Here is a 16,169-nt window from a genome sequence, read left to right on the forward strand (position 1 = left end):
TATGTAGGGGACAGACCCAAATAGCACATGTGTCAGGAAGGTCTTCGCTTTCGCAGGCACTCTAAAAGACCAAAGACCTTAAACAGTAGGCTGATCCTCCAGGTGCAGGGTGGAATGGTTTGAAACACCACCCCGTAAACTTGGAAAACAGCCTCTCTAGAGCCAGTCTGCTGAGATTCTGAATCAGAGACAGTAACGAGGACTATGGGGTCCAGCATGCGCTAGGGGCTCAGGGTGTTCACAGCCAGACTCTGAACACCAACAGGAGATGACACTGGAGTACATTTAGCAGCTCTGTGGGCAGAATCCTCAAGTATCTGAGCTCAAGTAGATGGACAATGAGGTCCCCGTGGACATAGGGGAGGCCTCACTCACAACCAGTAGAGCTGAAGAAATCATCAATAAACATTACTAAAGCATAATAGGGGTCCCAGAGTCTGAATTATGGGCGGTATTCCCTTCTAGGAGTACTAGGCAAACGTCTTAGAACCATAAGGAAAGTATGGGCTGAGGTCACCCATTGCAGTGGGACTGTACGCTGTATGTCTTGGCAAAGACATGTTGCATCCACACATTGGTAATGCAACTAGACCCAATGCGAGGCAATGCCTCAAGTACTCACAAATCCAGGCAGCTGGTGCTGTTGAAGGTTTCAGATGGCCAGAAGTGACCAAGTTACTGCAGGTAGACAGTGCAAACACATGAGAGGTCCACAAGCTGCTCCAAGGAGTAAGAGCCCCAGTGGGAAGATGCTACCTACAGGCTGAATTGCAGAAAAGATAACACAGAACTCTTGTAGCACTTCACCCAAAGGATAACGTAAGCGCTCAATCCCTCAGCATTAACCCTCACCACAGTCAATTGGCAGTGGCAGAGGGAAATTTGAAACAAAGCCCAAAAAGGTACAATACAGTGAGGATAAGAGAGAGAGGCGCCTCTGAGTGTAGACTGTAAAATTCTTATTTAATGCACAGGTGGTTAAAAACGCTCACATTAAGTGGTACATTAACAGGCAATGTAAAGATTCCAAACCGGAGGGAGACCCTCGATGTGTCATCTGTATCCCTTGCGCTGGGTGGAGTCCTGTCGGCGTGTGTCCGCCCCTGGGGGCTGTATTAGATGTGCAGAGTCGGCTAATGTAGAGCAGTGAGCGTTAGTCCGAGGCGTGGAATGCACGAGGAACTCCGGGCGATGGGAGATGACGTCATAGGGGATGCAACGTGTTTCCTGAGCTGGCAAGACCGTGTATGACAGGACGGCTGCACTCCTTTATCAAGCTGGGCTCTTGGAATCAGGGCAGGGGTATAAATAGCACACAGGGGAGGGAAAGGGGGCGGGGATGCCGGAACCAATATACAGGCATGGGAACTAATAAGGCATGGACCAATGCAGGGGGACCATAATAATGTGAGGACACAGAACTAAATACAATGGAAACAGGAAGAAGAGGAGTAAATGGGAGAAAGAGTAGTGCAAGATCTATGTATGGACATGTATATATATTTATTTATATATGTGTGGTGAGGTAAGAGGAGTTAGTAATGAAACTAAAGTGAAAAAAGATAATGAAACAAATGAAAAAACAAAACAAAAAAAATTTGAGAAAAGAAAGAAAATTAATGAAAAAAAATTATGAGAAGGAGAAGGACAAAATAAATGGGAATTGATGGAAAATAATAAATAAATAAAAATATAAGTATGAAGAAGAAATAAAAATGAAAAATGATGGATGTGGAAATAAAAATAGATATAAATATAAATAAAAATAAATATAAATAAAAATAAATATAAAAATAATAATAATAAATATAAAATATTATATATCAAGTAATAATAGAAAGAGGAGGAATCAAAGAATAGTCAAAATCTCAATACTTTTGTTAATTCCACCAGGCGCCAAGGTGTCTAGGCAGTAGATCCAGTAAGTTTCCTTGGCGCAAAGTTTTATGAAGTGTTCAGCTGGGGGAAGAGAGCTAGGAATTTGTTCTATGACCCAAACCCTGATGCCAGAGGTGGACCCATGGTGTGCAGTGACAAAATGTCTGGGGACACTGTGTGGGTCAGTTTTGCCTTCGATATTTATTTTTATTATTGTTATTTTTATATTTATTTTCATTTTTATTTATTTATTTTATATTTTTTTATTTTTATATTTATATCTATTTTTATTTCCACATCCATCATTTTCATTTTTATTTCTTCTTCATTCTTATATATTTTTTTTTCCATCAATTCCCATTTATTTTGTCCTTCTCATAATTTTTTTTCATTCATTTTTCTTTCGTTTTTTTAATTTGTTTCATTATTATCATTTTTCACTTTAGTTTCATTACTAACTCCTCTTACTTCATATACATATATACATATACACACACACACACACACACACACACACACACATATATCTTGCACTACTCTTTCTCCCATTTACTCCTCTTGCCTCTTGCTTCCTGTTTCCATTGTATTTAGTTCTGTGTCCTCACATTATTATGGTCCCCCTGCCTTGGTCCATGCCTTATTAGTTCCTATGCCTGTATATTGGTTCCGGCATCCCCGCCCCCTTTCCCTCCCCTGATTCCAAGAGCCCAGCTTGATAAAGGAGCGCAGCCGTCCTGTCATACGCGGTCTTGCCAGCTCAGGAAACGCGTTGCATCCCCTGTGACGTCATCTCCCGTCGCCCGGCGCCTCGGACTAACGCTCACTGCTCTACATCGGCCGGATCTGCACATCTAATACAGCCCCCAGGTGCGGACACACGCCGACAGGACTTCCCCAGTGCAAGGGATACAGATGACACATCGAGGGTCTCCCTCCGGTTTGAAATCTTTACATTGCCTGTTAATGTACTACTTAATGTGAGTGTTTTTAAACACCTGTGCATTAAATAAGAAGTCTACACTCAGAGGCGCCTCTCTCTCTTATCTTTACAGTACTAATTGGGAACCTGTTTCAGTTTCCACTGGATGGCTGCCGTGTTTGGACCGTACTTTTACCCCCCTGAGAGTGATTAACCCCTTCCCTGTTGGATTTTAGACCTAGTTAAGGAAGGGGTCCTCTCCTTACTTCCGCCTCTTTCACTCCCATTCCCCCCGTCCCTTTCCATTCCCCCTCTTGTGCTGATTGCACCTACAGCATTATTACTTGCAGCATTATTATTATGCCTTTTAAATATGTTTTTTAAATATTGTGTTTATTATTATTATAGTTTTTCATTTCTTGAAAAATAGTGATAGGCGGGTGGGTGTTTTTATGATGCTTTAGCTTGACCAGTCTTACTCACTGAATCTTCAGAGACAGGGTCAAACCTGGGCTCTGCCATGGATCTTGACCCAGAAATCACTTAGCATCTAACACAGCACGCCAAAGTCTGGAACGCTCTACAATGCAAAACAACTCCCAAAGGTTGCATTCCAGCTAGCGCCACATATCCAGTCCTGAGGGATTAGAGTATGGCCTCCAAAGCCAACACTGAGGTGTTGCTGAACCAGACAGCTACTATGTCAAGACTAGCTCAAGTATCGATGTAAGAAGGAATCTTGCTTAAAATCACCAAGGAATGTTGAAGTCACAAAGGAAAAATACCACAAAGTTAAAAAGCTAGCAAAAAATTTAACTTTTCAGCAGAGCTGAAAAAAAAGGGTATCCAGCCTCCTGGGACATGGATGTATGCCGAGTTGAACAGGGGTTATAAGGGAGCTGAATTACTTTTCTGATTGCCAGTGTCCCCAAACCTCAAAGAAAGACAGAAATCTAAAATTTTTAGTTGTTTGCTATAGGTTACTCCTTGCTTTCTTCACTCTTAAAACAAACACTGTAACGCGACAGAGGAAATCCTATTAACACAGGCAAATTCTGCATTTCTCACACAATATTCAATAAATACTGCACATTTCTGCTGAATAAATAAGCAATCTTTGAGATGAAGATTCTGCTTCTGTCCTCCTATACCCAAACCACCTCTAGGGGGATGATTTATTGTGATGGTTGATGGTTTATTCTTTAGTTTATCGTGATATAGTTTTAAAGTAATCTTTCTGAAAATCTGTGATGACGACCACACTGAGTGTAGTATGACTAGATCAGACAGCAGTTGAAGAGACTTTCAATCATAGGACCAGTATCTGACCACAAGATGACCCAAAAATGGAAAAACCTTTCACTGCACACAAAAAGTCAAATGAGCTATGATCAACGGTCACCATAGTATTTTATTAGTACTTTCACAGTAGAAAGACCACCCTTTTTCTTTTTTTTAATCAATGTTTTATATTTACATAAAAATAGTTAATCTTTTTTTTTTTAACAGTTGTCACATTTGACAGTTTATTCAATCTCAAAGTGCTTTACAACTTTATGATTCTACGAAGCAAAATTTAATTAACTGAAGTTCTGTACGCTGTTCTTTTTTGCTTACCGTCAGCCTAGAATCATGCTCTACAGTTAGCGTGCCGCTATACAAGTAAGCGTGTTTTAGGGCTACATAATCTGTTCATCCATATATATTACAGAAATCAACTTTCTAGTGCAGGGCCCAATTGTGCATTGCCAAATAAAATTCTGCATTTAAAAAAGTTAAAATTGTTTTTATTGCAGATTCAAAAATATAAAGCAGCAGATATGATAAAAACAATGCATTATATTATTTCCACTAAAAACACAGATGATGTACTTCAGGGCACATCATGTAAATGTCAATGTTTGCCCCTGAATAAATCTTTTATAGAGACACTTTATTACTTCAATGAAAAAACTAAAAAAAAAAAAAAAAAAAAAAAAACACACTCACCTTCATTAGTACCAATGTCAACGTTAAGGACAACAGAATAGTCAACTCATAAATTACAAATGTTGGGAATACATGAAGCCCTGTAAGAATAAATACAGAAATACAATAATAATATATTACTAATGGATATTAATAAAGGTACAAAAACAGGATTTTCAGCATTACATTTTTTTTCCCACAAAAAAAGGGGAGGCATCTTCCAGAATGTGAGCATACACAGTCTCTTGAAGCTCCACCAGGGCAATCATAATACTGCTGCTCCTGCCCTGTAGACCAAAAGATCTTTGTGTGTCACCCTTGCTTTAGCTTCAAGGTGGCACACAGACAACCTAGAAAGACTGTTTAGTTGATGGATAGGGCACTGTAAGCCCTTGTACACACGGTTGGAGATTCCAACAGAATGTTTCCTATCGGACCGTTTTGTTGGATATTACGACTGTGTGTAGTTTGCATCGGACTGTTTCAGTCGGAATCTCAGACGGACCAACTTTTCCAACTTGCCGGTAAAATTTGAAAAAAAAATGTGTAGCCTACTCCGACGGACAAAGTGCCACACATGCTCAGATCAAATTTCTAGACCAAAGCTATTGGCTACTAGCCTGAATGTAGTCTCGTCCTAACGAAATAACGTCATCACGTTATGTACAATCGGATTTTCCGACAACTTAGTCCGACCGCGTGTATGCAACATCACTTCCGGAATTAATCCGTCGGAATTTGGTTGTCGGAATCTCCGACCGTGCATACGGGGGCTTAGATGCAGCCGAGAGTTCTAATCTACACGAAAAGCTGGGTAAAAATGGCACTAGCTCTGTATCCTTGCCCTCTTTTACCTCTACTTCGGAGAGGTTTCCTGAGGGACAGGCTGAACAAGCTCATTCTACCTCTCCTCTACAGGCTCCCACCTTGTCTCCGCATATCCATCTAGTCCTGTTGACTCTGGTGAAGAATTGAAAGCTACACTCTCCAAAATCCTAAAAGAAATATACACATCCTATCTGCACTTACGGGGAAAGGGAATAAAATTTGATTAGGCCTGAATATCCTTCCACTTACATACAGAAATGTCTAGAAAAGGGACAGCTAGCGTGGAGAGTTAGTTAGCACTGTGGTGGACACCATATAACCATTTTCTGATAAGCTACCTAATTTTGAGAAAAGGGTCAAAATGGCATGGGGGAAGGCTAGCTACCTTGAAAATAAGTTGCATGGCAACAAAATTAGATTGGTTGGTCACCTTAAAAAAAAATAAAAAAAAAAGTGGAAGGGAATGACATTGTAGATTTCTTGCAAGCATCAGATTCTCCCTGAATTCGGCAGCAACAATCTGTCCCCATTTTATTATTGAACATGCCCATAGGGTCATTTGACTGCAGGAGAAAAAAAATTAAGTCTCCTGGCTGGCTGTGTGGCAGGATTGTGCAAATCTTAGGACTGTATGGACAATACAAATCCTTTGGCAAGTAAAACAACTATCATATTATATATAGAATATATACAGTGCCTTGAAAAATTATTTATACCCCTTTAAATTTTCCACACTTTGTCATGTTACAACTAAAAACGTAAATGTATTTCATTGGGATTTTATGTGATAGACCAACACAAAGTGGCACATAATTGTGAAGTGAAAGGAAAATGATAAATGGTTTTCAAATGTTTTTACAAATATCTATCTGAAAAGTGTGGTGTGCATTTGTATCCAGTCCCCTTTACTGCAATACCCCCCAACTCATATCTAGTAGAACCACTTGCCTTCAAATGTCACCTAATTAGTAAATAGAGTCCATCTGTGTGTAATTTAATCACAGTATACATACAACTGTCCTGTGAAACCCTCAGAGGTTTGTTAGAGAACCTTAGTGAACAAACAGCATCATGAAGGCCAAGGAACACATCAGACAGGTCAGGGATAAAGTTATGGAGAAGTTTAAAGCAGGGTTAGGTTATAAAAAAATATCCCAAGCTTTGAACATCTCACAGAGCACTGTCCAATCCATCATCCAAAAATGGAAAGAGAATGGCACAACTGTAAACCTAACAAGACATGGCTGTCCACCCAAACTGACAGGCCAGGCAAGGAGAGCATTAATCAGAGAAGCAGCCAAGAGGTTCATGGTAACTCTGGAGGAGCTGCAGAAATCCACAGCTCAGGCGGGAGAATCCATCCACAGGACAACTATTAGTCTTGCACTCCACAAATATGGACTTTATGGAAGAGTGGCAAGAAGAAAGCCATTGTTGAAAGAAAGCCCTGGTCTGATGAGACCAAAATTGAACTTTTTGGCCTAAAAGTAAAATGTTGTGTGGCAGAAAATGAACACTGGACATCACCCTGAACACACCACCCCCACCGTGAATCATAGTGGTGGCAGCATCACGTTGTGGGATGCTTTTCTTAAGCAGGGAAGCTGATCAGAGTTGATGGAATGATGGATGGAGCCAAATACAGGGCAATCGTAGAATAAAACCTATTAGAGTCTGCAAAAGACTTGAGACTGGGGCAGAGGTTCACCTTCCAGCAGGACAATGACCCTAAGCATACAACCAGAGCTACAATGGTATGGTTTAGATCAAAGCATATTCATGTGTTTGGCCCAGTCAAAGTCCAGACCTAAATCTAATTTAGAATCTGTGGCGAGACTTGAAAAGTGCTGTTCACAGCCTCTCTCCATCCAATCTGACAGCGCTTGAGCTATTTTGCAAAGAAGAATGGGCAAAAATGTCACTATCTAAATGTGCAAAGCTGGTGGAGACATCCTCAAAAAGACTTGCAGCTGCAATTGCAGTGAAAGGTGGTTCTACAAAGTATTGACTCAGGGGGGCTGAATACAAATGCACGTCACACTTTTCACATATTTATTTGTAAAAAAAAAAAAAAATGGAAAACCAGTCATCATTTTCCTTTCCCTTCACAATTATGTGCCACTGTGTTGGTCTCTCACATAAAATCCCAATAAAATACCATTTAAGTTTTTGGTTGCAACATGATAAAATGTGTAAAATTTCAAGGGGTATGAATACTATTTCAAGGCACTGTGTGTGTATGTATGTATGTAAAATATATGTGCGTATATGCATACACACACACACACACACACACACACATATATAAAGTATCTCGCAAAAGTAAGTACACCTCTCAAATCTTTTCTTGACACTCAACACTGAAGAAATTACACTTTGCTACATGGTAAAGTAGTGAGTGTACAGCTTGTATAACAGCGTAAATTTGCTGTCCCCTCAAAACTCAACACACAGCTATTAATATCGAAACCACTGGCAACCAAAGTGAGTACACCCCTACGTGAAAATGTCCAAATTGGGCCCAATTTGCCATTTCCCCTCACCGCCGTTATACGAGTCGGTGTTACAAGGGGTCGCGTATCAATGGGGATCAGGTGTGTTACATTTAGTGTTCTCTCGCTCACTCTCGCATTCTGGTCATTGGAAGATCAACATGGCACCTCATGGAAGAGAACTCTCTGAGGATCTGAAAAAAAGAACCACTCTACATAAAGATGGCCTAGGCTATAAAAAGATTGCCAAGACCTTGAAACTGAGCTGCAGCACGGTGGCCAAGACCATACAGCGGTTTAACAAGACAGGTTCCACTCAGAACAGGCCTCGCCATGGTTGACCACAGAAGTTGAGTGCACATGCTCAGCGTCATATCCAGAGTTTGTCTTTGGGAAATAGACATATGAGTGCTGCCAGCATTGCTGCAGAGGTTTAAGGGGTGGGGGGTCAGCCTGTCAGTGCTCAGACCATATGCAGCACACTGCATCAAATTGGTCTGCATGGCTATTGTCCCAGAAGGAAGCCTCTTCTAAAGATGATGCACAAGAAAAGCCCGCAGTTTGCTGAAGACAAGCAAACTAAGGACGTGGATTACTGGAACCATGTCCTGTGGTCTGATGAGACCAAGATAAACTTATTTGGTTCAGATGGTGTCAAGCATGTAGGGTTGCAACCAGGTGAGGAATACAGTGTTGCCTACAGTCAAGCATGGTGGTGGGAGTGTCATGGTCTGGGGGTGCATGAGTGTTGCCGGAACTGGGGAGCAACGGTTCATTGAGGGAACCATGAATGCCAACATGTACTGCGAGTGACATACTGAAGCAGAGGATGATCCCCTCCTTTTGGAGACTGGGCCGCAGGGCCGTATTCCAACATGATAACAACCCCAAACACACCTCCAAGACGACCACTGCTTTGCTAAAGAAGCTGAAGGTAAAGGTGATGGCCTGGCCAGGCATGTCTCCAGACCTAAACCCTATTGAGCATCTGTGGGGTATCCTTCAAATGGAAGGTGGAGGAGCGCAAGGCCTCTAACGGCTCTGTGATGTCATCATGGAGGAGTGGAAGAGGACTCCAGTGGCAACCTGTGAAGCTCTGGTGAACTCCATGCCCAAGAGGGTTAAGGCAGTGCTGGAAAATAATGGCAGCTACACAAAATATTGACACTTTGGACCCAATTTGCACATTTTTAATTAGGGGTGTACTCACTTTTGTTGCCAGCAGTTCAGACATTAATGGCTGTGTGTTGAGTTATTTTGCGGGGGCAGCAAATTTACACTGTTATACGAGCTGTACACTCACTACTTTACATTGTGGCAAAGTGTAATTTCTTCAGTGCTGTCACATGAAAAGGTATAAAATATTTACAAAAATGTGAGGGGTGTACTCGCATTGGTGAGAGTGTGTGTGTATATATATATATATAAATTGCGTGGTCATGCAAAACTTCACTCAAATTAAATTTATTTTTTTCACACAAATAGAGCCTTTTTTTTGTCGAATTTAATCACCGCTGGGTTTTTTTATTTTTTGCTAAATAAACTAATAAAGACTGAAATCTTTGAAAAAAAAAAAAAAGAAAAGGTTTTTATAGTTTGTTATAAAAGTTTGCTGGCAACAAAAGTGAGTGCACCTCTGCTTCACTGATGTGCACTGATAGGCAACACTAATGAGGAAGCACTTGCGGGCACTTATTGGCAGCACTGGTGGACACTGTTGAGACTGTACTGATAATCAGTGCACATGTCCCTTTTAGAGAAGCCAGTAAATCGGCTCTCTTCTCCTCATGCTGTCAGCATGAGGAAAGGTGTGCAGATAAACTGCTTCTATTTACATCCATGATCAGCTGTGATTGAACATAGTTAACGTGGTTAATAGCTGCAATCGGTCAACAGCCATAATTGTATTAAAATGGAACTTCACTCTCTCAATCAACATTGACTATTTTTAATCCTCATGCTGCTAGTAAATAGATAGGAAAGTATATCATGTTTACTTGTTTTACATTTCTTTAGTTGCTTCCTGGTTTTCAGACCTAGGCAAATGATGTCATATCCCAGGAGTCTTCAGGAGGGGAGGAGGGGCCTTCTCAGCTAAGCACACTCTCCTGCCTGAGTTAAGGGCAAAAGGATTCCATGATGTAAATGCTACATGAATCATCTGCCCTTACTCAAGATGGCCACAGCCAGAAATGCTAGAGGGTACTTTTCAAAGTACTTTTGCGGCAAAATAAAGAATAGAGATGGATGAGTTTGCTTTAAATATTAGAAATTAATTGAATAGAATTTTTGTGGCGCTCAGATGCAACGTAGTGCCATTTTAAGTGGCAGCATGTACCTATAGATGCAAAGAAAATGATAGCTAGGAAGTCTCGAATGGGTTCAATGCATGACATAACTTCCTCTGTGACCATGTGTCCTTGGGAAGAGATGAGAGCTCCAGCAAGGAAGCACCCCAGTTCCATCGACACATCCAGTAGTTCAGTAACCTGCCAGGAATAAAATATTGAATTTAGGTCAGACCGCTATTCCTCTGGATTCATACATTTTACAGCATTGCAAAGTTCGTTTTGCTCAATTTTTTAAAGATAGCATTTTCTTAAAAAAAATAAAAAAAAATAAAACACCAAACACTACAACCGAGTTATGATATTGATGTAAATAAAAGAGGGCTTAGTTGCATGCATTTGCAAATATTTGTATATGATGTTCACAGTATGCAAATACAACCACTACTTTTATATAAAATGTGAAAGGTTCTCTTAACTGAGACGAGGACTGGCTGCTAGGGAAGTTTGTTAAACTGAGTATTTCGGCTGGGTTCACATACACTATATTGCTAAAAGTATTGGAATACCTGCTTTTACATGGCAACCCAGTCTTAGTCCGTAGGGTTCCATATTGTCACGTGACCTTAAAGCGGGATTCCGCTGCCGTTTTTTTTTTTTTTTTTTACCCGTGTCACTGGTGGGCGATTCCTACGGTGTCTTTGCAGTCACGATCGGCGTCTTTTTAACCCCCGGCGTGACGATTTCATTGCTAAGGAAAACTTTTAAAAAAGCAGTCTGGCGGTTTCCATTTTTACTGTGGGCGTTTGAAGCCCACAGGCATTTACTTCCTGGATGCGATGATGCTGAGCTCCCAGCATCCACCGCTCCATCTCGCACATGCTCATTGAGTGTCCTCTTTGTTTTCCTTCCTCTTGCCTCATGTTCTATAGTGGTAATGGCAGATAGAGCTGCCTGGCCACTTTCAAAATGGCAATTTCGGACATGCCCTCATCACGTGACCGGCGTCCTCCTTCCGAAATCTCACGAGATTTCGGCATGACTGTGTCCCCCACGGATTCCTGGGAAATAGCTAAAAAAGTTCCCAGGGACCATTGCGAAGCCGATAAACACGCCTACTCCCACGGGAGGAGAGCCCGGAAGTTGGCATAAACATTAAAAATAAAAGGTAAATACTGCATATTATTTTATTTCAATGGTCATAACTGCATCTATGTTCCAAAGCCATTTGAATAAGATGAACTTGCAATTTTCTGTACAAAACTGCTTTAAGAAATCCGCCCCACTAGCGCTCGAAAAGCGCAGCTAAAGTGCCACAAAAACTACCAGCGCTGCAGTATGAAAGGGCTCTCAAGGCGTCTGTATACCAAGAGATTTTGGACAATTTCATGCTCCCAACTTTGTGGGAACAGTTTGGGGATAGCCCCTTCCTGTTCCAACATGACTGCACACCAGTGCACAAAGCAAGGTCCATAAAGACATGGATGAGCACATATATGTGAACCAGCTCCATTGAAACCAAGTCTGGTTCACATTATGCGAATCGGATGCGATTCAAAATGCATCAAATCTTCTATCGGGTTGAAGTCAGGATTCTGTGCAGGCCAGTCAAGTTCATGGACTTTGCTTTGTGCACTGGTGCGCAGTCATGTTGGAGCAGGAAGAGGCCATCTCAAAACTGTTCCCACAAAGTTGGGAGCATGAAATTGTGCAAAATGTCTTGGTATGCTGACGCTTTAGGAGTTGCCATCACTGGAACTATGGGGCCAAGCCCAAGCCCTAAAAGACAATCCCACACCATAATCTCCCCTCCACCAAATGATTGGGACCAGTGGACAAAGCAAGGTCCATAAAGACATGGATGAGAGAGTTTTGGGTAAAGGAACTTGACGGGCCTGCACCTCAACCCGATAGAACACCTTTGGGATGAATTAGAGTGGAGACTGCAAGCCAGGCCTTCACGTCCACATCAGTGCCTGACCTAAAAAATGCACTTATGGAAGAATGGTCAAACATTCCCATAAACACACTACTAAACCTTGTGGGTGGCATTGAAGCAGTTATAGCTGCAAAAGGGGTGCCAACTCAATACTGAACCCTTCAGACCAAGACTGGAATGCCATTAAAGTTCATGTGTGTAAAGGCAGGCATCCTAATACTTTTAGCAATATAGCGTGTATGTGGGGCTGGTTTCTATGCAGAGTCTGGTGCAGTTTCCATTCAGCGGTTCAGGTGCGCATTGGACACTTAAATTGCACCTGAACTGGATTGAAAAACATACAGGACCCTTTTTCTAAATTGCACCACAACCGCTCCCCATATATGGGAACCGGTTATATTGCAAGCCAGTCTGGTTCACATGTTATGCAACCAAGCCTTACTGAAATAACCCCAATTTTTTCTCCGAACTGTGTAACACCCATGCACAGTGTAAATGAATTAGAGCAGCTACTATTTTTCATTTTTTTTTTTATTTAGTGCATGGACACAAACATCTTCAGCTGCCTTTTAACAAGCCTGGACCTCATGTTTGCATAACCAAAAGAAATGGAGCCCGGCTTCAGATAAGTCTGCTTTTAATGTATTTAGTGCTACAATGTTTTGTAACCCATGAGCACCATGGTTATGATCATACAGCAGAACTGCATGATACTCAGATATCTTGTTATCTATGCAAATGTATGCAGCTAAGACTTCAAATTTTAATTGAAATTGCAAACAAATTTAAATCGGTAGTCTTTCTTAAAGGATATATGTTAACCCAACATTTCATATTCCTGATATGTGCCTGTTGTTCTATGTAGTTGTGTTTGAAATATCCTATTCTCTTCTTCCTTTGCATGAAATACCTGGTGTTTCAGCAAGTCCCTCTGCTTTTCCAGTTAAAAATGACCACATTAGGCATAGAAGCACATCCATCTCTTAGCATGGTTAGTTTTCTGGCTGTGCTGGAGCAGCCTGCCTGTCCTCCAATGGTCACTTGGAGGATCAGTGTACTGCTGCTTCTCCACCTCTAGCTCTCTAACCCCTTATGCAGCCAAGAACAGAGGTCATGTGATATATTTATTTTTGTATAATATATATATATATATATATATATATATATATATATATATATATATATATATATATATATACACACACACACACAAAGGTTTTACCTTTCATTTTCGATTTTCAACTGAATGGGTTCTTTTACAAGCTAAGGGTTCACATATACTTTAACTAGCAGTGTGGAGTGCCTGGTAATTAGTATTTTATTGTGTACTTAGAGAATTACCCCTCCCAATGTGAATCATCAATACTAGGTTTAAATTAAATTAACTTTAGCATCTCTCATTATTTCTGCCTATAAATTGGCTTCACCTCTGAACTACCTGCATTTTCTCTCCTCTTCAGAATCTTCCTGAAAAAAAAAAAAAGGTTTGGAGGACTCTTCAGCATGATATACAGAGTAAACGCCATGGCTGTGAAAGAGGAAATGCTCAGTGTATGGGAACGATGGCACAAAGATGATATCTCCATTTCATCTCACGCCTCAACGTCAGCTGTTTTAGATGTTAGGTGTTTTTCTATTAACTGTATTATCGTAATGTTTACACAGGTTGGACTTGATGGACTTGTGTCTTTTTTCGACCTCACCTACTATGTAATTATGTAACATAATATGGATCTGAAGGAAGCTGAACACAGTTTCCAGTAAAGAGACGAAGAATATAATTATACCTTAATACATTAATATATTCAATCCAAATTATGGCCAGATGAAAGATTTATGCGTGGCTTTACGAGCATATAATCTATATGAAGAGATGTTATTTCATATTTCCATCAAGGCTGTGAATGTACAGAGTTGCTGTAGGATACAGAAACGTAACCGTACACAGTAATGTATTCATCGGCAGCTGTGAGAAGTGTAAAGCCTAGGTTTCTTCTCTCTTTAATACATGTATGGATGTCACAGTGTGAGGAGCTGTAAAAAGGAATTTCCAGCATACATAAACTGCAAAATATGCAGACATATTCATTCCTCTTCCACAAAGACCACACTGTGCTGCCTGACAAAAGGAAATTCAAACCAGAATACATATATATGTATTTTCTGAACTTATACTTGTACTAAGGCTACCAGAAATATATTCACAAAGCATTTTCTGAATACGCAGCCCTGCTGATGAAACTAATATTGTAAATAAATATACAGAAAATTACCGTGAGCATAAGAAAAATAAATGCAGAAATTCCCATGACCAGAATTTCCTTATTTCCTTTACTTTCTGTATGCAGCTTTCGATAATAAGGTCCAATGAGATAGGTCTTCATAATAAGACAGACAAGAAAGACCGCAAGCAAGGAAAAAAGGATTTGTCCAATCAGTGCCAGTATTCGGAAAACCTCCAGGACTACACTAGGGACACATTAACAAATAAAAAATGTAAATATGAGACTGAATATATCCTAGGAGGTGTAAAGCAAGCAAACAGGGATAAATGTATTCATATATCATATTAAATGTGATTTAAAAGAAAAAAAAAAAAAAAAGAAGAAAAAGGCGTCAGATTTAATGCATTTCAGGGCCAATGCATTGGCATCGTTCTGAGAATTAATTCCAATACCAATCATCTGCGCTACAGTGTGGAAAAAAAAAACTTGCCTTTACAATACCGGTAGCTAGCTGCTGCTTAAAGTGGAGTTCCACCCAAAAGCGAAACGTCCACTTTAAGGACTCCTCACCCCCTTACATGCCACATTTGGTGTGTCATTTTTTTTGGGGGGGGGGTACCTAGTTTTGACAGGTACCCAGCTCCCACTTCCGCTTGCACCTAGGCGACTCCTCCCCTCCCTCCAAACATCTGGGACACGTCCCAGAAGATTTCTTGGCCATTCAGGACACGCAGCGCAACTCGTGCATGCGCAGTGCACACCCGGCTGAAGCCGCAAGCTGTCACAGCCGGGTAAGAAAATATATATATGACAGCACTTGCAGTTGTGATATAATATAATAAACAACAAATAGAATTGTCAACGTGAAATGTAGTCTCTTGCAACGTGCTAAAGTGCTCCAGATAGGTATAAGTTGCTGAAATGCTTCATATACAGCAGGGGTAGGCAATCTGTTGCAGAACTACAAGTCCCATCTTGCCTCTGGGAGTAATTGTAACTGCCAGCCTAGCAATGTCTCATGGGAAATTTAGTTCCACAACAGCTGGAGGGTCCAAGGTTGCCTACCCCTGATATACAGTCTTTTGCAACGTGCTGAAGTGCTTCAAATTAATAGAAAGTGCTGAGGTGCTTCATATAAATGGACTGTGCTGTATGCCACACTCCCCACTTGTATCCCCACTAACTAGAACCAATGGACCCTCAGCTTTGCAGTCTGGGGGTCAAACACGCTATGATCTGGTGTTAGCAGATGGCAATCTGGGACTCCTCAGTAGGATCTTCAAACGTGAAGGATCTTGAGGGTGACTAAAATGACCACCAGGCCCGATAAAAACAAATTAAATGAAATCTCATAGTGAAGGACTGTTAAAAAGCAATTTTATTGTGCATTTATAAGCGCCACTTACAAGATTGCTGACAAAAACAGGCATGAGAAAGAGAAAGGAATTATCTGGGTTTGCCGCGGGCTGGCACGCGTTCCACGGAGGGCGGAAATGGCGTCAGTGGTTGTAAAACCAGAAATGCATCAACGAGTTTTGCCCCTCCTCCAGGGCATCATCAAGGACATAACCTCCGGTTTCGCATGATCAATTTTATATCTGAGGAGCGATACCTCCGCTATCATCAACCAAT

General features: G+C 40.9%; 1 protein-coding gene across 5 annotated transcripts in view; it reads right to left on the reverse strand.

Moving 5' to 3' along the window:
- The window catches only part of SLC9D1 (solute carrier family 9 member D1), a 109,190-nt gene that overhangs the window by 12,962 nt on the left and 80,059 nt on the right, over positions 1-16,169 (reverse strand). For 4 of the 5 annotated variants that reach the window (XM_077482839.1, XM_077482835.1, XM_077482836.1 and 1 more), the window contains exons 9-11: positions 14,586-14,781; positions 10,424-10,574; positions 4,787-4,866 (exon numbers count right to left, since the gene is read on the reverse strand). In XM_077482839.1, the coding sequence (XP_077338965.1) occupies positions 4,787-4,866; positions 10,424-10,574; positions 14,586-14,781 (427 nt within the window). The remainder of the gene's footprint in view (positions 1-4,786; positions 4,867-10,423; positions 10,575-14,585; positions 14,782-16,169) is intronic. The other variant, XM_077482840.1, reaches the window with a different exon arrangement.

The sequence above is a fragment of the Lithobates pipiens genome, unplaced genomic scaffold, assembly GCF_037356315.1.
Source record: "Lithobates pipiens isolate NorthernLeopardFrog02 unplaced genomic scaffold, aLitPip1_a1.2 Scaffold_16, whole genome shotgun sequence".
NCBI lineage: Eukaryota > Metazoa > Chordata > Amphibia > Anura > Ranidae > Lithobates > Lithobates pipiens.